The 23,732-nt window shown below is 44.5% G+C and overlaps 1 protein-coding gene across 1 annotated transcript in view; it reads right to left on the bottom strand.

Annotated features, from left to right (window-relative positions):
* LOC144145413 (uncharacterized) overlaps positions 1-23,213 on the bottom strand; it is a 39,186-nt gene extending 15,973 nt beyond the window's left edge. Inside the window, exon 1 of the mRNA XM_077677023.1 lies at positions 23,105-23,213. Coding sequence (XP_077533149.1) covers positions 23,105-23,197 — 93 coding nt within the window. The 5' untranslated portion in view covers positions 23,198-23,213. The remainder of the gene's footprint in view (positions 1-23,104) is intronic.
* Positions 23,214-23,732: the final 519 nt, after the last annotated feature.

Here is a 23,732-nt window from a genome sequence, read left to right as displayed (position 1 = left end):
GCACCGTTCGTCTCCCTTCTGTTGTTTTTCAAAGAAGTTCCTAACCGTGCCGTTCACCTGCCTTCACAAGGCAATTGCTCCGAAGCTTGTGATTCAAACGTGTTTCTTCTGGTGTTATAGATTTCACTCAGTCCCCGTAACATAAAATTTACCATATTCAGAATGGCGCCCGTAGTTATTGGATATTCCTCAAAATGAAATAGGTGCTTGAAGTGGCGAAGATACTTTCGTAGATTGCGTGAGCAACACATGAGACACGTCAGCAATATTTTGCGCCACCAATCGAAGGAAAATGGCACCACAAAACAGAGAATAGAGTGCTAAAGGGCTAAAGTCCACCGACTATTGGCTGCGGTAGCGCTGTGGTCGCATCCCCGAAGATCTCGCCTACAGGATCCGTGCTTCTTTAGTGCTGCGCCGCATGGCGCCGCTGTTCGGCTGCGCCTACTGTGGGAGCTCTGCGTAGCTTTAATTGGAAATAATCAACGTTCTATGGTGACGTATGTAAGAACACAGTACGTTTAGGACCGTTATATAAAACAGCTGCAGGTTAGCAGAGCGCTTTAACGCTAACAAAAGTAAACGGGGGCCCCGTTCTCCGCGGTCCCGTGCTGAAATTACGGGTGTGAGCAACGACAGCAGAATATCACCACTTTCACCTCGAATCTCTTTAGGCAAAAGTGAATCATATTGTCGCCTCATTTAGACATGATAACGTTACAGAGAGGTTTAGTTTTTTCTTGCAGTGTGTGCAACAAATGGGGCTTCGTTTTCCATACTTGCGCATGCACCGTAGGAATATACGTTTCTGTAATGGGAATACTCAATATGTGTCAACAAAGTTTCGTTTTTACGGTAATACTAGCCGCTCAAGAATGTTAGGAGGAGTGAAACGCTCTGTGTATTTATTATGTATCCAGTGACGCCTTATTGGGAAAAGCAAGGAAAGTCAATAAAAGCACCAAAATAATAAATTGTCTCCAACTACGAAAGCAACAGAATAGCTGGTACGGTAATAAACAACATAGCGGAACTTTCTAAATGATAATGAAGTTAGTCTCAAATTACGCCCGGTGGGATACACCAGACCAGACTATATGCAAAGTACTCTGCAGGACTAATGGGAACGCTAAACGGTCATTGTATGAGAACAAAGAGGGAAATAAAAAAATCGCCATTTTAAAAGAGACACACACTAGCTGCGCATTAGCATTCCTTTTGTGTTTCGACTTAAACGAACAGCTGATCATTCGGCGGACGCATTTTTTGAAGTCAAGGTAGGGAGCCGATAAACAAAAACAGGTGTGGTTAAGCGACGGTCACCTGATGTTAGTGTGCTTGTTATGCGGGCTCCCGGTTTCGTGTGGTTATGTTTCCAAAAATATTCATGGTAGCTACCTTCATAACACGCCCGTCGGCACTCTGCTCGCTGAGGTTGTGCAGCAGACGACGAGAGTTTGCTGCACCGACGTATGGGCAAGCCGACCTAGCATGATTGCCTATGTCAGGTGCTGATCCCCGAATATAATTTCGCCGTAGTCACAAAAGTTCCTATTTAGAATGTTCAGAAAAATATTGCCACATTGCTTGTCCATGGCAGTTATCAATATTCGACTTTTATATTGGAAGAGTAAATTGCGTGCTTTCAGGTATGGGAGCGCTGCTAGATTAGGTAATTGCGCGATTCTCATTTGCATCGCAATGTGTAGGATAACCATTGCCATCTGAGAAAACTCTGCTTAAGGAGATACTGTTACTATATTCAGGGTAGTATAACTACAATCAGCGTCATGCATATGCAGGCTTCGCAATGCTGGCCTCAGTAAGCCGGAACTCCTCCTGCTACAACCCAAAAACAGATCCAAAGTACCACCCGACATTAGAGTTGAAATAGAAAACAACCAATCTTGGCGATGCTTATCTACAATAATCGACTAACAATTTCTCCGAACATTCAAAAAACATGTTATTACAGCTATCATCATCATCATCATCATCATCATCATCATAATCACCACAATTACCAGCCCACTACGCCCACTGCAGGGCATTGAACTTGACCGTTTTTTGAAATTTGATGCACACATTAACCTAATCAGGAAGAAAGTTGCGTATGGTGTTCGGGTACTAATAAAAGCGCGCCATTACTTTGAGAAACGGATTCTAATCACCTTATGCTATGCTTTTTTCCACAGTCACATAAACTATTGTATTGGGTCATGGGGTCCGACTTACAACTCCCACATAGCACCATTACAGAAAATTCAAAACTTCTTCCGATTACTGACACCATAGCATTTAACGTTGCCACAACTGCCTTTCGCCTTTTCAATGAACCCGATCTTCTCTATATTATTGGCAGAACTAAACTAGGAAACACTAACCAAACTCGTTTTTCATTGCAAAATAACTTTGTACTTCCAAAGGTTCGCACGAACTACGGTAAACAGACATTCGCTTTTACTTCAATCAAAATATGGAACGAGCTACCTCAAACGGTTAAAACACAAGTACGTCCATCAACGTTTAAACGTGTCCTCCGATCATTTTTGACGAACCATCACATAGACTTTTGACGTGCGCATTCACATTCCGCCTAGTGTAGTGGTTTTTTTTAATCTTTTAAACACCTAAGCATTGCATTTCTACAACTGTATATGTATATGGAGTGACTGCACTCAATATTGTACCATTTATAGGATGCTTTTTTTTGTTTAAATATTCCTGGGTTAGTTGTTTGAATGCTGTGTGCTTTATTTGTTTAATATGCGCCTTGTTTATTCCTAAAATATGCAATGTTAACAATTCACTGTCTACGCGTACTCTCGTTATCAAAATTAAGTATCATTCCTGCTAGCACCTGCAATTAAGCTATTTCTGTGTATGCAATCAATAACAAGGGGTCCCACTACTGTTCATTACTCTGGAATCCCTTTTTGTATTGACTATATTCTGGTGATGTACCATTCTGTAACGACAATAAAGTTCTATTCTATTCTATTCTATTCTAAAAAAGCCTATCCCATTGTTCTCTAATTACTCCAGTCGTGTGCTAAGTGCGACCAATTTATCCCCACAAACTTCTTCATCTCATTTGCCCATCTAACTTTCTGACGCCCCATGCAATGCTTGCCTTCTCTAGGGATCCACTGTGTTATTCGTAATGACCAATGGTTATCTCGCCTTTGCACTACATACCCTGCCCACGTCCATTTCTTCTTCTTAGTTTTTACTAATACATCCTAACACGCGTTTGTTCCGTGACCACTCCGCTCTCTTCTTGTCCCTTATTGTTACACCTATCATCTTCCGTTCCATTCCGCGATGAGTCGTCGTCAATTGAAGTTGCAACCTCATAGTGAGCCTCCAAACTATAGGACTCATCAGACAAATCTCCAACCGCCGCAGGAGTGTCAAGGAAGTGGAGAGGGTCCGGCTGAGCCTAGCTTTTATTATCAGGAAAATCACGTACTCCCTTTCCAACCTGAACCTCACTGCCACTTAATAAGGTAAGGTCAATCGGCTCATCTGAAGGAAATACAAAACTGCTCTCCACCTTCCCACTTACACACCAACTACCACATTTGAAATTCTTGGTGTGAACAATACGGCACAGGAGCTTATGGAAGCCCTTCTTTTCAATCAGGTCGTCCGCTTCTCTAAAACTCCCGATGATGAATGATGAATGATTGTAGGGTTTAACGCGCCGACGCAACGCAGGCGATGAGGCGCGCCGTAGTGGAGGGCTCCGGATTAATTTTGACCACCTGGGGATCTTTATCGTGCGCCGAAATCTCGTACACACGGGCGTTTTTGCTTTTCGCCTCCATCAGAAAAGCGGCCGCCGCGGCCGGGAATCGAACCCGCGACCTCGTGCTCAGCAGCGCAACGCCTTAGCCACTGAGCCACCACGGCGGGTTTCTCTAAAACTCCCACTGGAACCCATATTCTCAGGCGGCGAGGTATACGTCATATTGACTGCCCTGAGGCCAAAATTCCCCTCCCTTCGGAAACCCATGCAAAGCTTATATTTAAACCAATACCCCGCAACATGCATCCCATATACCACGCGAGCCGCAGGGAACGGGGAGCACGTGCTCTCCAAAAACAACTCCGTTGTTCTATTCAAAACTTCAATTACAAGTTTCAACCAATTCCATTTTCTCTCTTTCTGCGTAAGCAGTGAGGTGTATAATTTTCCGGTGTTTTAAGCGTGAGCATTAGCCCTTCTCACGCCCGATTCCTGGGCAATCCCCCCCGTGGGTATGATCCGAGTCTCCAGGAACAAGAACAACAACGAATCCCCGCTCGATCTGACGTGGTCTATGTGGATGCAGCAGAATACACAAACCGCGCTGCATTCGGCATTGCAGTTTTAATCCACCCGAAAAAACTCTCTGGTGACGCTCTAACCTTCAGTACTCTTCACCCCACCACAGCGGAAGAGGCAGCAGTAGCTTTAGCCATCTCCCAAAGGCCCACCCCCTGAATAGTAATATCCGGTTCCAAAGCAGCCATTCAAATTTTTTACAAAGGCCATGTTTGCCACAATCATCCAAATTCTCCCTCTGCACCCACCAGACTCCCCGGTACAAATTGTCTGGACACTGCCGCACACTGGCCTCTCTGGTAATGAGGCTGCCCCCAAAATACGCCTCGAGGGCTCACCATCCAAGCCAGCGAAAGACTCCAACCCTAAGACGAGGTCAGATACGCCAAAGATACTTACGTACAAAGAAATAACCGTTAATTACCACCTCGACCGCCGTAGCTACCCACAGCTCATAGCAACCTTACCAAAACTGAAGAACACACTTGGCGTCTCATCCAAACGAACACGTTCCCTAATCCCGCTATACCCCACCTAAAACACCTTTCATTATACCCTTACCCAAAGTGCCTTGCATGTGGCTATCTCGCCACCCTTCTCCACATCTTCTGGCCATGTCCTAAAGACGCTTTCCCCGAATTTCCTGTGGTGTGTAGTGGGAAGAGCTGCTGTGGAGCTCAGACCAAGAGGTCCGAAGGTTCTTGGTCGCCAGAGCTGCATTTGTCGCCGCCCGGCACACGCCAGCGTCCACAACCTCCCCTTCAGCCACATCATCATCATCATCATCATCATCATCATCACCAGCCTATCTAGGCCGACTGCAGGGCAAAGGCCTCTCCAATTATTCTCCAATTACCTCGGTCCTGTGCCAACTGTGACTAATTTATTCCCGGAATCTTCGTGACCTCACCTGCCCATCTAACTTTCTGCCGCCTACTGCAACGTTTGGCATCGCTAGCGATACACTCTGTCACCCTCAATGACCAACGGTTATCTTGCCTTCGCATTACATGCCCTGCTCACGTCCATTTCTTCTTCTTAATTTCTACTTATATGTTCTTAACACACGCTTGTTCCCTGACCCATTCCGCTCTCTTCTTGTCCCTTAATGTTACACCTATCATTTTCCGCTCCATTGCCCCCTGAGTAGTTCTCCATTTATATTGAACCCTCTTAGTGAGCCTCCAAGTTTCTGCATCGCAGGTGAGTACCGGTAAGATACCGCTGTCAAACACTTTCTTCTTCAGGCACAATGGTACGCCGCTATTTATTATCTGATAATGTCTGCAGTATGCACGCCACCCCATTCCTATTATGACTGCTAGCGTTTGGACCGAGTCAAATGCTTTCTCATAATCTATGAAGGATATATATAGCGGTTCAGTATACTAAGAGCACTTCTCTATCACCTGATTGGTCGTGTGAATACGGTCTATTGTTGAATAACCTTTACGGAACCTTGCTTGTTCTTTAGGTTGACTGATATCTAGGTTGCAGAAATTCTGTTAGCGATTACCTTGGTAAGTATCCTGTAGATGACTGAGAGTAAGCTGATCCGCCTGTAATTTTTTGAGTCCTTCATGTCACCTTTTTTATAGATTAGGATGATATTCACGTTCTTCCAAGACTCCCGGACACTTGAGGTAATTAGGCATTGCGTATACAGGTTTGCCAGTTTTTAAGTACAATTTCTCCGCCATCCTTGGTGTGCTGTTATCTGATCCTCACCACGTGCTTTGCCCCCTTTCATGCCTTTCAAAAGCCTTCTTTACTTCTTCGGTCATTACTGGTGGGATGACTATCTCCTCTGAACTACTTTATCGTTCGGTATTATACTGGATGCCCCGTTTGCTGTACAGATCCCTATAGAACTCCTCGGCCACTGTGAATATTTTATCCCTATTTGTGATGACATTGCCTTGCTGATCTTTATTTGCATACCTCTGGTTTTTCCCCACGCCAAGACGCTTTTTCGCTGCTTTCAGGCTACCTCCGTTCTTTGCAGCGTCGTCGATACTTTCCATATCATACCTTCATACGTCAGCTGTCTTGCGCTTATTGAATAGCTTAAAAAACTCCGCTAGTTCTACTCTGTCATCTGGGTGAAGATTTGCATGGTTTGCCGATTTCTAATTACACCTTTCGTCTCCTGGGTACGTTTACCCGTATCCTATCTGGCCATCGTGCCCACGACTTCTACTGCACACTCCGTGATAATGCGTGTGAGGTTGTAGCTGGCTTCCTGTGTCGTAAGCTCGGCTTTCCCGGTAAGAGCTGAATGTCGGTTCTACAGCGCGATCCTGAATTCTTCTATTCTACGTCTTAGTGTTATCTCATTATTCGGATTCTTTCATACTAGTTTGTTAAGGTCTCTCCTCATATCTAGCCTAATTTCAGATTTTCCCAAACGGTGGTCACTACACCTTACCCTTACGAGCACTTCCACATCCTTCACGACGCCAGGGTTATCGCATAACATGAAGTCTATTTCATTTTTATATTCCCCATTAGGGCTCCCCCACGTCTTCTTCCGGCTCTCCCGTTTACGGAAGAAGGTATGCATTATGAGTAGGTTGTTCTGTTCTGCAAACTGAACTAGTAGGTCCCCCTGATATTTCTACAGGCCGGACCATAGTTCCCAACTGCCTTGTGTCCTGCCTACTTCTTGCCTACTTTAGCATTAAGTCCACGATAACTACGGTATACTGCGTTTTTCTTTTAGCCATTGCCGAATCCACATCTTCATAGAAGCGTTGCACTACCTGGTCGTCGTGGCTCGATGTGGGCGCATAGCCCTGTACCACCTTGAACTTGTACTTCTTATTGAGCCTAATTACAAGGCCTGCTGCCCTTTTGTTATGCTATATTATTCTTCTATGTTGCTAGCTATGCTTTTCTTGACTAGAACTCCCACTCCCAGTTCTATTCTGTCCACTAGACCACGGTAACATCGGACGTGTCCATTTTGCATCACCGTTAAAGCTTCAGCTGTCCTCACTAAGCCTGATGACATCCCATTTAATGGCATTTAATTCCTCGAACAACACCTCTAGCTTCCCTTGACAAGGTTCTCATGTCAAATGTTGCAGGTTGATATTCCAAAGGCGGCCTGTCCGTGTCTAGAGATTTTCAGCACCCTCTGCTGCGTCATAGGTCTGACCACCGCCGTGGTCAGTTGCTTCGCAGCCACTGGAGACTGAGGGCCGTGGGTTAATTGGGGTATTCATGGAAGGTTGTGGCTGTTACTGCACCAGGGTGGCCAATCATGCTCTCACGAGGGAGTGCTTTGCCGGCAACGGTCGCCATGGTCAGGCCGCACCCCTCCCCCTTTCTGCAATTCCATCAATACGCGGATTTTTTTAATCCAGTGGGAATTGTCCGACACCGGCATTCGAACTATAGTTCTTCTGCACGGGAGGCGGATGCTCTACCTATACGCCACCGCTGCACCTAATTTCTAGTAATAGGTCCTGAAGACGCGTTGATTCCCTGACCCACCCCGCTCTATCTTGTTCCTTAATGTTATACCTATCATCTTCCGTTCCATTGCTCACTGAGTCGTCCTCAATTTAAGCTGAACCCGTTTAGTGAGCCTACCTTTTTTCTGCCCAGTAGTTGAGTACCGGTAAGATGCAGCTGTCATACACTTTCTTCTTCAGGGACAATGGTAGGCTACCACTCACTATCTCAAAAAGCCTGCAGAATGCACTCCACCCCATCTTTATCCTTCTAATTATCTCTGTCCCATGGTTGGGATCCGGGTTTAACACTTGGGCTAAGTAGATGTATTCACTGACCACTTGCACAGCCTCGCAACCTATCTCAATCCGCTGTGCTCTTCCGTGGCTATTGGGCATTACTTCAGTTGTCTGCACAGGAATTTTCAGTCCGCGATTCTGGTCTGCTTGTCGAGTGCGGTAATTATGCTTTGCAATTCGACCTCCTAGTTACTTAGCTAAGCAACGTTATCAACAAAGGTGAGGGTACTGAGGTATTCTCCATTAACCCTAACGCCCCTCTTCGCTCCGCATTGCCACGAGTGACCGCATTTCAAAGCGGCCACTGATTTAAGCGGTTTTGGATACATCCCTGTATGCTCTAGGCTGATCAAGGTCGACAAAAAAGTGTTCACAAGAAAATGGCAGGCTCAGTATATGTGCTGTCATTAGGTGGTACAAAAATGCCGCCAACAGTACTTCCTTGACCGCACCTGTTCGGTGGTGCAGCCAACGTTACTAGATCTTGGGTCCAGCTGTGTCCTCTGTATGCTACTATCATTCTCCCCTCTGCGTCTTTTTTGTTACTAGAGCTGGTAGGGTTGGCCAATCATTCCTGCTTGTGGTACTCTCGGAAATATGTTTGGCTAATCGCATATCTGCTACTTCTGTGATTGGCACGCCGAAATTATTCTCTAAGCCAGAGCACATGTCGATGACGCACGTTTCTAAGGCCAGAGCCCATTGAACAATGTATACCCTTCTGCAGCCATAATCATCGAGCTGTTATGGTCCAGGTGCTAGTCCTGAATTTAGAAACGCTGTCGCTCGAATTACACACAGAGTCACATTTATACAATTTATCTTTCAGCTAAATTATTTCGACATTCTTGGATAAAACCACCGCATATTCACACAAAGACGAAGAAAATCACCACAAGGACAGCTGGCGATTTATAAAGACGAAGGAAGTAACCACAAGGACAGCCGCTGGTCTTTCGTCTTAGAATAGAGTAGAACTTTATTTCTCTCTTGCTGTGGTACAGTAGAGAGAGGACGCATGGGAAAAAGCTGCAAACAGCGCAGCTTGAAGACCCCGTACGCCCAACCCGACAGCTTATTTCATATACATTTCGCTTCGTACATTGGCCAAAGCACAATTTCAATGTCTACGTAATATGTTGGTCGCTCAGAAGGATAAAATAAAATCACAAAACACACTTGCACGAGAACAAACAAAATAAAATAAACACAGGCATAAAAATCATAGCACATATCTTAAAAGGCACAGCATAAAACCCAAAATACAATTCTAAAACACAGCACAAGGCGTTTGCTATTCGCGCAGTTTGCTGCTTGACAAACCATTTAATGCAGTATCATCAACACAATTCACAGTGATTCGAACAGGTAAAGAACCGTATACAATTTTTTCTTTGAAGTTTTTTCGAGGCAGATGTTATTACTTTCAAGGCAATTTAGATACAATGGTAAAATATAGCACAAGGACTGTAGTCGATAGTTAGTACGGAAAAAAGGCAGGAACCACGCCAGGCGCTGGCGTACGTTGTAAGCAGTGGCATGGCGTGTGAGTTGAGGCATGGAAATAAATGATTCATTGTTTCTTGATATTGCATTCTTATACATAACTAACAATCTAAAGGCGTATAAGGTATTAACTTTAATTAAATGGTATTGTCTGAAGTAGCCTTCTGTATGTGCATACCATGGTATATTTACAATTAGTCTAACTGTTCGTTTTTGTGCTGCAAGTAACTTTTGAATATTTTTCTTTGTTGTTGTTCCCCACACGGTATGACAGTATGTTATGGCTGGAAGCAAAAAAGCATTGTATATAACTAGCTTCACTCTCGTTGGAAGAGAGTACCTGTGTTTACATATTACACCGTTTATTTTATTCATTTTATTGCGTATTTGGTTGATTTGCAGATCCCAGCTGAGTGTTTCTGAAAAGACTACACCTAAGGACTTTATGTTTGAAACAATATCAATAACTATATTTCCATACACCAGTTGAATAGTATCACGTATAATTTTGTTTTTCGCTCGATATATTACAGCTTTTGTCTTGTTGGTATTTATTCTTAAGTAATTTTTTTCGCACCATTGTCGAAGGTATTCGAGAAATTGATTGCCATATACTGACAATGTTGATTCTGTGCTCTGCGAAACTATCATGGTGATATCATCCGCGTATGCTATCATGTTACCTGGCAATGAACTATAAAAGATATCATTAATATATAATAGGAACAGCAAAGGGCCTAAAATACTGCCTTGTGGTACACCAGACAAAATTGGTTGCATGTCTGAGAAGATGTTATTGTGAGCTACTACTTGTCGGCGGTATCCCAAGTATGATCGTATAAGACTAGCGACCGAGCCTCTGATGCCGTAATGAAAAAGTTTGTCCAACAAAATTGTGTGATTAATTACATCAAATGCCTTTGAAAAATCTATATATATCCCGAGAGCAAGATGCTTTGCCTCAAATGCCTTAATTATTGTTTCTTTTTGTTTCAGCAGGGCAGTCTCTGTTGACCTGCATTTCCGAAAACCGAACTGACACTCTGAAAGCACGGAGTGCTTGGATAAGAAATTGTTCATTCGGATGTAAATGATCTTTTCTAAGCCTTTTGATAATACTGGAAGGATCGAAACTGGTCTATAATTTGAAAAATCAGAAATGCTTCCACCTTTATGTATGGCAACACATTTCGCAATCTGCATTTGTCTTGGAAAAATCCCAGTACCTAGTGAAAGGTTATAAATGAAAGCCAACACAGGGGCTAGTAGGTCGATCACATATTTGAATGGCTGAATTTGAAAACCATCGATATCCTGAGCCTTGCTAAGTCTGAGATTTTTGTATATTTCTTGAACTTCTATTTCAGTGGTTGGAGACATGAACAAAGATTCCTGGACGCTTGGAGCCCGATAAGCGTAACCGCATGGAGAATTAGACGAGCAGCATAAGGATCGCGTTACATTTATAAAGAAGTTGTTGAATTTATCTGAAAGTGCTTTGCCGCTTAAAACAGTGCCATCATGGTCAATTGTTTTCGGTGACACTCTTGATCGGCGGTTGAGTACGGAGTTTAATTGAGCCCAGGAGTCACGGTAGTTCTTGTTGGTAGTAGAGGAAAAAACGCTATTAAAGTAATCGAATTTCGCCTTTTTTAGTTCTTTATTTAATTGATTGCGATATTTCTTGTAGGTACGTAATTTATTAATGTCTCTCGATTTCATAAACTGCAAAAATAATTTTAGTTTTATTTTAATTTTTTGTAGCAAATCCGCAGTTACCCATGGTTTTTTAGCTTTTCTTTTTCGATGGTACAGCAAAGGAAAACAGTTTTCATAAGAAGATTTAAGTTTGTTGATGAGGGCTTCATACGCACTATCCGCGTCGGTTTGTGATAGTACTCCCTCCCAGTTCGTTGCTCGAATCTTATCCCTAAAGCATTCAAGTATGTTCACGTCAATACGTTGATAGCGTGCGCGAGGCAAATCGCATTCCGCATTTAAATGAGCTTCGTTGACAAAGGCAAATACTGGCAGATGGTCACTTATATCGCACACAAGCGTGCCGGCACGTACATTTTGCTTTTCCGTGTTCGTTATGATAAGGTCGAGCACTGTTGACGTCGACAGTGTGACGCGTGTCGGCACTTCAATGAAATTATGAAACCCATATGCATCTAATAAACTGGTTAGCTCAAGCTGTGCGGGGGAAGCAAAACTAACATCGATATTCATGTCACCACAAAGATATAAAATTTGTTGATTCAAAGACACGTTATCAAGAAGAGCTTCTAGCATGGAAAAAAAGGAATCTAGCTTGCCGTCTGGTGGACGGTACAGCACAGTAAATACATTTCTGCCACATTCAACTGTCAGTATTTCAAAGTCCGGCGTAATAGTCGTGAATTTGCTATTTTCTGCTGGAACGACAGTGTTCAGAATCTGTAAGGATACACCTCCCCCCCGACGGTCAGATCTGTTAAGTGCAAAATGCGTGTAGCCGTTTAAAACAAAACAACCAGAGTCATCGTGATACCAGGTCTCCGTGAACATAATGACATGGAAGGGAAACCTGAATGTGTCGAAAAGTAACTGCAGCTCGTCTGTCTTATTATTAATTGAGCGACAATTTAAATGAAAGAGCCTGAGTGTGCTTCCGCTCGCAGAATCACAAAGACTTGCGGGTGTACATAGTTCTTCACAGCTACCCATTTTTGTTTTGTTTTTGCCTCCTGTTCAGTCTTGCCATATTGCTTTCTAGGTCATTTTCACAAGATCCGATGCACTGCCGATTTTCAATGCGTTGCTTTTCTCTGACTTGCGAGCATATATGTTACCGTTTCGAACCCACACGAATTTCCAGCCAGTTTCTCGCTTCTTTGCGATAGCTTGTCCGAGCAAACGCTTGCGATCTGGGCACAGATGCTCATTAATGAAGATGGGTGCAGTATGACTTAGCCCAAGGTCTTCGCATGTCAGCTTCTTTTTCTTTGCGGCCTCAAGAACTGCATTACGTTTACGTCGGTGAATGAACTGAACGATAATGTTTTTACTCGCTCGGTCATTTGGGACCGGCACACGATGGCATACATCGACGTCGCAGGGTGAAATTGGCTCTTCAATGCAGTTTCCTATCTCGGTTAGGATATCAAACAGGTTTTCTTCATCGCGCACTGGTATTCCCTTTATTTCAACGTTCGCATTTCTTGAGTATTGTTCACAGTCAACAAGCCGTGACTCAGTGGCCTTTAGTTGAGTTTCTTGTTTATCGCAGCGCTCCTTTAGGGTGATATTTTCTTCACGCAACTGCTTATTTTGCTCTAATACTGATTTCAGGTCGACCCTCATTTCATCATACTTATCACTAATGAATTTCAGGCTAGCTTTTATTTCCCGTAGGTCTGTTCGAAAGTCCCGGTCTATCGATTCTCGAAAAACCTTCAGATCCGCTTTAATTTCACTCTTGAGTTCGTCAAGGGCAGTCGTCAGTTCTTTGCTTACTTTGGTCATAGTGGCACAAAAAAAAAAAAAGATGCGGAAGGAACCCTAGACGTAACGGCAGCAGTGGCGTGGCAGGCGACAACACATTTATGTCAATGGCAAGTATGCATGGGACTGACCTGTGGCAAAGAAATACTGGTGAGCTTGTGCAACCCGTCAAAGCCGCACACGCCACTGCCGCCGAGTGAAGGATGCTTGTCGATGCCTCAGCTTATGTAGCCGCTCCGTTGATGACGTCAGGCAAGCCCAGCTGACCACGGGATGGCCGCTATCTTCCACGGGATCGGCGTCCGATGATCCACGTGTAGAGCACCCACCGGTGATCAGGCTGTCAAGCAGCGGGCAGTCCTGGCTCGATGAAAAACTTTCGGTTGGCAGGCCTGTGGCAAAGAAATACTGGTGAGCTTGTGCAACCCGTCAAAGCCGCACACGCCACTGCCGCCGAGTGAAGGATGCTTGTCGATGCCTCAGCTTATGTAGCCGCTCCGTTGATGACGTCAGGCAAGCCCAGCTGACCACGGGATGGCCGCTATCTTCCACGGGATCGGCGTCCGATGCTCCACGTGTAGAGCACCCACCGGTGATCAGGCTGTCAAGCAGCGGGCAGTCCTGGCTCGATGAAAAACTTTCGGTTGGCAGGCCTGTGGCAAAGAAATACTGGTGAGCTTGTGCAACCCGTCAAAGCCGCACACGCCACTGCCGCCGAGAATTCTTAGTCTGAATTCGCGCTGGTTTTATCCAGGAATGTCTAAATTCCAACTAGCCCAGCTTCCAACCATCCTAAATTATTTATGCTGTTTATTGGAGCTTCCATAGAAATTATCATGTCATTTCAAGCATTCATTCGCCAGATTTCTCACTTTTCATCAGCCGGCCGATTGTTGTTCCAGGGGCATCGGAGTATTGAATGGCATAAATAACTATAGCATTCACATTAAAATTGCCTAATGTAAGCCTGAGTCAATATACGTCAACTGGCACGTAAAAAATTGACTGGCATGAGCGTAACTTGATGGGGGCGTAACTTGACGGGAGGAGCCATCAAGAGAAAACACAAGTCTTGGCTCTTTCAATGGATTGCCTCGTTACAGTCATACTGACGCCACTTTTAATGTAAATGTCGCTCAAAGAGGCTGTATAATTAGGAAAAAAGGGAATGGTCTTGCGACCCACTACCTCATTTCCCGCACATTACCTATGATGTCATACGAGGCAGCTCTGCGATTGACGGAGGGCGGCAAAAGCAAACACTAATTAGGCAGAGCCGAAGCTTGCCGAACGAGCTAGTTGCGCTTAAATTTAGGGCACATTCTTTTTAAAGCTGTAAGAATGGTGGGACGTATGGTGGATGTTACGAATCTACACGTAAGCATACAAGTACCGATGCATACTGCTGTTCGTACTGCGTTTACTATGCTTGTTTTAGCTGAACAGGACTGTGGGCCTTGGGGTTTTCTCAGACGACACTGGCCGATTTACGCAAACAATGGTGTCTTACGTCACCATATTTCTTGAGCAAGCACTGTTTCACGAAACGATTATTTTCTCCCTAAATAAAAACAAGCCAGGTTTAAATACGGTAAAAAAACAAAGCTAGGGCAGAAAATGGCTTGCCACGGTATGGTGGCATCATCTATGTTCACTAACCGTAAACAAGGCGTTCCAATCGGCTGCAGAGCGGTGATGTCATTGCAGACCACAAAAGTGCACGATTTAGCGGGAAAATAAAACTTTTAACTTAAATAAATTATTTCTCAGGGTATAAAGAATCATTTGAAATCGTACAAGCCCTGGGGGCACTATAAAACACGAAATCTTTCGAATAACAAAAACATATTTTGTCGTCATGGCTCATTTAACGAGCATCTGCTTAACTGAAGGTTGCCAAGCAACATCATATTCGTTGCGCATCAACTCGCGGTGCGCCCTTTTGAGCCGTTACACCTCTAAGTGTAGCATGCTACCTTACGTACGGAAATACCTAAAAGAAATGACAAATAAGTCTCTGCCTCCACGGGAAGTCACGGGGTAAACGTGGCTGTATTCTTCTTCACATATAGACACAATGCAAAACCCTCTAAACTGGGTGATAATGACCCCATGCTACATAACTCGCATTAAAATAGGAAGGTTGCGTGAATAACATCAAAAGAAAGAGCCTATTGTAACTATTGTAACCTAATAGCAATCCTTAAGCTAGACGTTTCATTGAATACGCCGTGGGATACCATGGGCACCGCGGTATGTTCCTTTTCGTACTTTTGTTGTCTTCAAAGCCGATGTGAGCTCATGAACTAGCCCTTAACTTGAGACGGCGACTGTCATAGTCATTGGTCGATCCCAACGGGTGGGTTTGTGTGAAGAGTTCTTTATGTTTACAACACACCGAAATGGTAATGGGTAACTGGGGCGTCAGCTACCAAATGCAGCTTTCAATGTCAGTGGCCCCTGTACCTGACCACGCACTGTATAATAGGGAGATTTAGAATAGCGTACCCGGCCATACGCAGAGTTACGAACACTATTCATTTGCGTCGTTTGCGGTGCGCACGCGCACTAGGCTTAGCGAATTCGGCGTTTAGCAGACGGAAGACGAGCAGACGCTATTTCAGAAAAATAGCGTACCTACGCGAGGCTGCCTGCATATCCCTTTGCTTACAACATTACGGCAAGTATTACGACAACCCTCCCCGGCTCTGAGTTTCCGTGAAAAGTAATTTTCCGCTGATGGACCAAGTTATTTTTGGATGGACCAAGTTAAATACGTCGTGTGGTTTGCACGGCGACCTCGCGCACCGCTGTACCACCGTGACATCCCTGACTGTCTTAACAAAGCTCTGCCGCAGGCCGGGGACCGAAGATGTGTGATCCTCGTGGACTCGTTCGCTTCGCGATGAAATGCGACGTTGACCTTCCGCGGGCGGACTGTGCTTACTATGCTGTGGATTATGTTTTTCTAGCGAGGTACGACTCAACCTCGCGTCGTATATGTACAGTGTGTGTGGCTGAAAAGCCTTCTCTGATTGCGTGCTGGAGTGAAATCCCTTGCTGTTCGAACGCGCAAACCGCGATAGTTGGGCGCCGAATTTTTGACGGACAGAAGGCAGCCGATTTCCTTTTAATCGGGCCTCAGACTTGCTGCACATATTGTAACGCGCCGTGCGTTTGAAGCGCATCTATGGATTGTTTTGATGTTGAATAAAATGTATGCGTCAAACACAAACTTTTGCTTCATAGCGTTGTTGGCGATTGTTGAAAAGAAGTTCCATGGGGCAAATGCTTCCTTAATAGAACTTTCTCAGGTGAGCGGAGATTTAGTTCATGTTATGGACGTTCGGCATTCAGTTCTGACGGCAAGGCGTGTGTTTGAACCGTTTTGGGCAGTCTTAAAAGTCCAGGCACTCCGGCACTCCCGAGAGAAATCATCCAATGAAAGAGTTTTTCTCAATCCGTTGAGGAGATGGCTGCGGCGCAAGCGTTAACCTGCTGCTATCCAAAATTAATGACAGAGGAATTGGTAAAACGCAAAAGTTAAATGTGCCTTTGCAGGAGCAGCTGAATGATTATTGTGAATCGATATGAACTTTCACGTAAGCTATTTATACTTTGTCGGAATGGCACTGTTAGACGCATCAACGTTAGACACCGGATTGCACGCGTCCGAGCATTGCGTCAATCCGACTGAAAAAACAGGTGCTTCCAAACTGTCCGTGCGAATGAAACCAACCGGTTGTCAGTGAACTCTGGGTGAACACACGGTCCGCTGCAGAGAAAAGAGCACACGGTACGCAGCTGCGAAAGCAGCAGCGGACCGTGTCAGTCACGAGCGCGATATCCGCAAGTCCCCTTCTCCGCAGCTCACGTGCGCATACCCTGTCACGTAGGCGCTGGCTTCGATCGAGGCGCCAACTGTCGGCGCTCATTGGCGTCATGATGTACTACTTGCGTCACTTCTCCTAGATGACAGCACCATCTAAAAGGAAGGCCGCGTTTGTCGTCCTATACACGCGTCTGTTCATAGCGCAGTCGGGTGCTCCTTTTTTTTAAATAGCGCAGTCGGGAGCGCGTTGTGTACCTCCCGTTGCGGCGAAACAGTTCTTGGCTCGAATCCCGGCTCCACCGGGTCAATCGAAGTTCTTGTGGCGATGTCATTTCCGTGACGGGTATAACGTTGGTTAGATCTTGGTGGACCCCAGCATAAAACACATTCTTGTAAACATTTATCGTTTAGCGTACAAAAGGGCAACAAACAGTATACTGAAATTTTCTAATGCTTATGTTCAGCCTGATGAAGTTGTTATCCTAATATCGAACCAACAACTTGCGTTGATAATAGGAAATTCTAGCATAACGTATGTACAGGGTACACGGACGCAAACGTGCAAAGTATACGCAGACCATGAGCGTGCAGTTTGAAACCGTGTAGTTACACGTACGCAAGACACCCCGTGCGCATGTCGACTTGATGCACGCCCTCACCGCCCATAGCTGATGATGATGATTATGACTGCTAGTGGTATTTCCTTTGTAGCGGGCGATGACGTGTAATCTTAAAAAAAACTAATACACATGTTTTATACTCTTCGTTTATTACTAGCACTGTTCTCAGGGCAGGTACAGGAATCTTACTAGGACAAAATACGTATTTTTTCTGTTACAGGTGGTAGCTGTACTAGCCAATATTTATCTCCCCGTTTTTCTAATCTCATTCTTTTTTCAGCATTGTAATCTTTTTTTCGTCGCTCGACACCCTTGAAGTTAACTTCATCTGTGCTACCCTTAATAACCTAGACCTTCTGGAAGCCCAACATTTCCCTCATGTAGATTTGGATGGGAACACTCCGATTCTAACACCATGTGCCGCATGTTTTCTGCTTCTTTTTCGCATGTCACGCATACCCCTGCATTTACCGTATACGTCCCATAAAGCTTTAAGTGCGCAAGCAATCGGCTTTAGCCTCGAAAAAGCAAAGCACTGCGCCCTTAGAATTACCGTAGAAATTTTCTTTTGGGAACTCTAGCGACGTTTGAGATTCCATTTCTCTCTACATTTATTCGTTTCCATCTGCCTTGCCTCTTTTTTGATTACCGTGGCTTGGATTCGTCATGTTTGTTTTCGTATTTCGTGCTTAGCCTTCTAGAGTTCCTTAGGCACTGCGAGTCCCCGCGTTTCATGTACAGGTACCAACAACTTTAGCTGTCCACCTGCGTTGATGCATTGCTCTTCTTAAAACATCATTTACTCTGCGCGTCTCGAACTTCAAGCAACGCCCATCCCTTATATCTCTGCAATGCTTCGTTAGTCGCTTTACCATGTGCTCCTAAAGCCAAACAGCCTATTCCCTTCTAGGCCTGCTAGAGTGATTGATTTTAGGCAGAGTACTGCATTCGCAGATGTGAGACTCGGAACCATTAGTCCCTTCCACATTCCTTTCACAACTCAATATTTGTATACCCCCCCCCCCGCCAACACTCTTCCCCCCCCTCCCATAGCGCTATGCTAATATTTATATTCCTTAAGTCTGGGTAATTCGCCAAGCTGGATTGACACTTCGTTAGCGCTAGTGTCATTGGAAACCATTGTTCCCGATTTTTCTGCGCTAAAATTTAACCCAATGTCGGTGCCTTCCTCGCCGGTAATATTTATAAGTCGTTGCATATCGATCTAGTTATGTGCTAAAAGAGCAATGTTGTTTCGTATAACATTCCCGGAATACACTGTTGTACCATTTGGCCTCCAACAGATGCGTTAGGTTGAATACTAATCGACTTTCTTCCAGTTTTTTTTTCTAACCCTGCTATGCAAATAATAAACAGCATTGGGCTCGAAAGATACCCCAGTTTCAGTCCCCTATAGGTGCTGACCTGCTGTGCGCATTTCTGCCCTTCCAATGTCAGGAGCACTCTATTATCTTTATAGATTGCTACAACGAACTGTAATAACTCATAATTTATTCCCTGGAGTTTCTGCATCCTCCACAGCAATTCTCTGTTTACGTAGTCATGTGCCCTTCTAATGTCCAAGAACGTAATCCAAATTGGTTTATTCTGCGCTTTCGCAATTTCAAGGCATTGTGTTATCACGAACAAACTATCATTCAAGCGCCTGTGTTGTCTAAATTTATTTTGTAGTTCCCCAAGGATTTCATTTTATTGCATTTCGAATTTTATTTCAAACTTGGAATTTTATTGCCCGCAATACGAATCTATATACTGCTGACGTTGCTATGAGTTATCTGTAGGAATCAATACTGGCTTTGTTGCCTCGGCGTTTATATATTAAATTCATCGTACTTTCTAGCCAATCCTCAGGTATTTGTTTGGCTTGTATCACCTTATCCATTGCGCTCAAAAACGATGCTTTTGTTTTGGGTTAGAGCAGGTTTATCACCTGCATTGGTATTTTGTCCGGCCCCACTGCTGTTTGGGAAAACAATTTTGCTCTCGCGTTTCTCCAACCATGGTTGGTCAAACTTATTTCTCTTTCCGCAGTCTTCTGTGGCGCTGATGTTATCGGGGCAGGCTTCCCTACCTCTAGTTCTCCAAACTCCTCACAAATAACTGGATAATTGGGCGCCAACACCTGGTCTCCTTCTAAATGATTCTCCTCCCCATCAAACGAGAATATTTCACAGATATTGTTTTTTGAGCTTAGTAATTTTGCATGGTTTCAAAACTTCTTCGAATGCACTTCTGTCTTTCATCCGTATTTCTTCCATCCATTGTTCGCTTTTCTGCTTAATCTTTGGGGGCACCAACTTCTAGATTTCTTTTCTGGTAGATATCCTATTTTTCTTCACTACCTCCGGTTTCACACTTGTTGTTTTTGCTTCTCTATGTTTTCTCGACTCATATATTGGCTTATTAATAGCATGTTCTATTTCCTTTTTTCACAAGCTTCTCGATTTTCTCTCCCCTTTCCTTGGGTTTTGTTGCTTGGCTTCATTTATCTTATGGTTTATGAACGCGATCATTTCGCCGTAATCTGAATTTTTGTCGGGGTACTTATTTATTTCGTCTTCCAACATAGCTGTCATGAGCTTTAACTCTTCATTGTTCAATTTAGTTCCTCCGGTAGTACCGGTTTTTAAATTTGTCAGTATTGCGCTTCCAAGTGCAAGGTAAGCCGCTTGTGGTCGCTTCCTCAGCTTGCTGTTCCGTTTTCATCTATACTCATTTCGCGCAACTTTTCGTATACTGTATCTAAGACTAGAGTGTAGTCTATACTGAACTGTCTGTTATCGCTTTGACACGCATTTAGTCTCCCACACTCGATTTTTGTGTTTAAAAAAGGCGGTTCTCCTGACATAGACCTATCACTAGAGAACCGTTGGGATCTGTGCACCCGTCGAATTGTTCTATGCAGGCTTTCATTTTTGCAACTCAGAATATTTTACCCGAATCTTTGAACTGGTTTATATCTCTTCCCTACAGTTTAATATTTCCTCCTTTTCCTACTTAGCTCTGCTTTGGGTCCACAAATATACAACTCCTAACCACTAATTTTCCCCCGTAATCCTGCCTTTACCCATAGATGCTTTTTTCAGCTTTCATGCACTCTCTGCCATTCAGTTCCGTGTTGATAAAGCATGCCAACTCCTCTACCTCTCTTGATTCCTGTGGTCCTGTGGATCCTTCCCAGACATAATTGTCTATTACAGGTGGGTCCTCTTGGTCTCCGAAGTGAGTCTCGACTAAAGCGTATACGTTTACGTCTTCCCGTTCTAGTTGATTTGGAATTTCTACCCACCAATCCGACTTTCTGCCTCCCTGCATATTTGTGTATATGAATAAATATTTATTGCATTTGTTTTTCCTTTCGCTTTTCGCTTGCGGGGTCTATTTCTGTCCCTTACAAAATTGATCGCTCTAATTTTTTTTCTTAAATCCCCTCTGTGTACGTTGTTAGCTACGTCTACGTCTATCTCTAGGCCTAACTGCCTCCCAGCATTGAGTGTGCATACTTCCCTCGCTTCCAGTTTGTTGCCTAGACTTACTGTCCTAAAGCATCGCGGGGCCCTCTAAAAAAGCTACCGCTTCCCTACCTAAGCGCCACATAATTTGGACGTTATTTATATATCCATCTAGTAACAGACACACACGCTGCTCTAACCAATCGTGTTCTCGTGAGCCCGTTGCTATGACAACGACTATCGCTAATTCGACCATCTTAACACTTCAAAAATCGAACATCGGTCTGAAAAACAAAAGCTGCCTTGCGATTGAAACATTTGGTTAGGATAAGACTTAGCAAAAAAGGCGGAGTAAAGTCCTTAGAATACGACATCGCACCTAGGGATTAGGGACAAAGCATTTGTGGCAGCGAAGCGGGAAGGCAGGAAGCCGCCATGTTGGTCAATTCTACGTAGGGAAGCAACGTAACAATTCGAATCGCACGTATGTGGGTAAGACCCACCGAGACCCACGGTGACCACGGCGGCGCATGCGCACTCGTCATCCGTGAAAGCGTTACGTACGCGAAGCTTCTACGTACGTAAAACTAGAGATGTCCATTTTCACATTGAGCTGCATGAATGAGTTGTCGACGTTCCGTAGGTCCACGCTGAGCTGAGTGTAACCGTTGTGGAGGTTGCCCAATAAATTCACTAGTCGAACATTTGGTCATCAATATTCAGGGAGCACAGCATCTTTGAGCAATAAAATAGCAATGCCCCTTCCTTGAAAGACATAGTTAAAACGCTATGCTTTCTTCTATGCAACCTGAGTAAACGTCAAATTTCAATATCTAAACTGCTTCTACCGTGCTCGAATGGCGCAATAGGATGAACATAGCCTTTAGAATGGTCCGCACACAGTTTTGATTCCGGACACGGGAAGCGTGTTTTTTTCTTCCTTGAGGCGCTGATCGTCGTCGTGGTTTTATGAGATCTATTGTATGAATTTTGCGTTTCAGCAGCACGTTTTGCTCAGAGAAAAGCGCCATAATTAGGGCATAACAAGCTTCGCCGTAAAAAAAATACAGCGTAGTGGACCGCAAGGTGCGTGCTTGACTCGCATTTCGGTTTACTACGGACTACGCAATAAGTATTACAGCCCGTAGTCCGCTTGATTGCTACACAGTCCAACATTTTTCTACATTTTTTAAACTCGACTCCTCTATGTAATCCTTCATAAGTCGTCGGCCATTTTATGTGCGTTTCTGTCCTGCAGACATGCACACGGCGGCTTTTTTACTCAGCGGTCTCCGCAGTTTTCACAAGGGCTGTTGCGAGTAGTATCCTGTGTGCGTACAAATTACATACTATACCGTCGTTCGACTATAAACATGATGACTGCCAAAATAATTGTCTCCGTCGCCCATTGCATGTGCGATCAATGGTTGGAGGAAAGCTCGTCTGGTCGGGGAAACGCATGACGACAATTCAAGAACAGGCACCGACCAAAAATGTTTGCAATGTCCCAAAAAGATTCGTGGATTCTGTGCGGGGGCATTGTTCACAATGTCTGAACAAGTGAACAACGTACTCCTATGGGAGCCGAAACGTCTTTTTTTAATTTTATGTAAACTCTCGGTAGTTGCAGGTTTCAGGTTTTTATTTGTGGTCACCCATTGCATGTGATCACAACCACCATACACACCCTTTAAGGCCCTACTCGGCCGTGACCAACGCGCGCGCTTAAGCTCACGGGCTCGGGTTGGGCTTCCGTTCGCAACGATAAACAGGTGTTGACATAGCAGCTACCCACATCAGAAACTCGCCATTTTTAGGCCTTATTCCTGTAAAAGGAACTGTGCACATTCTAGCGTACGTGGTTGCCACTGCTTACGCCCTATTGATCACATTGCGCTCTTTTTTAGAGATTCGGCTTTACCATTATTGAGACACAAGTTCTGCGCTACATTCAGGTTTTTTTACGTCGGTATTATTAAGCCTGCCGACGCATGCCCATCTAGCCGGAATTTACTTTAGTTTTTACCTGGCCTTTTTGTGGATTCGTTTGTCCACTACTCTAGGCAGCCCCAGAGTGCTTTAAAATAGCAAATGTTTACCTTGAAAGCGTCTGGAACGTCACGTTGGAGCTTGTTAGGCCCGCTACCAGCTCGCAAAGCAGAAGGACCCCATAACAAAAGGAACGCGGCCATGGGCAGATACTTAAAAAGGTGCATAGTGGCTTACGTTTGCGGAGTTCTGGTATCGGCCGCAACTGACTCAGGATACCTTCATCACGCAATATATAATATTGCAATCCTACTTTAATTGATTTTCATCCTCTCAGAGCAGCTGATTAGTTTGGAACACAATTACCAGGTCTCGTACAGAAAAAAGAAAAAAGGACATTCTGAAAGGCTAAAGGGCTGCAGAAATTACTGATTGTTGCTTTTTGGGTCATAGAACACGCTCGAGGACATGCCAAGATGTGACAGCCAGAGGACATTTTAGCTTTGATGCACCGACTCTGCGTAGCACTGTGTCTACAGCTGTCACCCAGGCTGTCACGGCAGTATTCCTGACCGCACGAACTTAAATGTGCGTTCGAGGTCAGAACTGAGTGAGCGAGTGAGTGAGTGAGTGAGTGAGTGAGTGAGTGAGTGAGTGAGTGAGTGAGTGAGTGAGTGAGTGAGTGAGTGAGTGAGTGAGTGAGTGAGTGAGTGAGTGAGTGAGTGAGTGAGTGAGTGA

The sequence above is a fragment of the Haemaphysalis longicornis genome, unplaced genomic scaffold (genome assembly GCF_048455015.1).
Source record: "Haemaphysalis longicornis isolate Haplotype H1 unplaced genomic scaffold, Haemaphysalis longicornis Haplotype H1 scaffold_7, whole genome shotgun sequence".
In the NCBI taxonomy this organism is placed as follows: Eukaryota; Metazoa; Arthropoda; class Arachnida; order Ixodida; family Ixodidae; genus Haemaphysalis; species Haemaphysalis longicornis.
The sequence above is the reverse complement of the archived record's forward strand: the minus strand, read 5'-3'. Positions and strand labels throughout refer to the sequence as shown.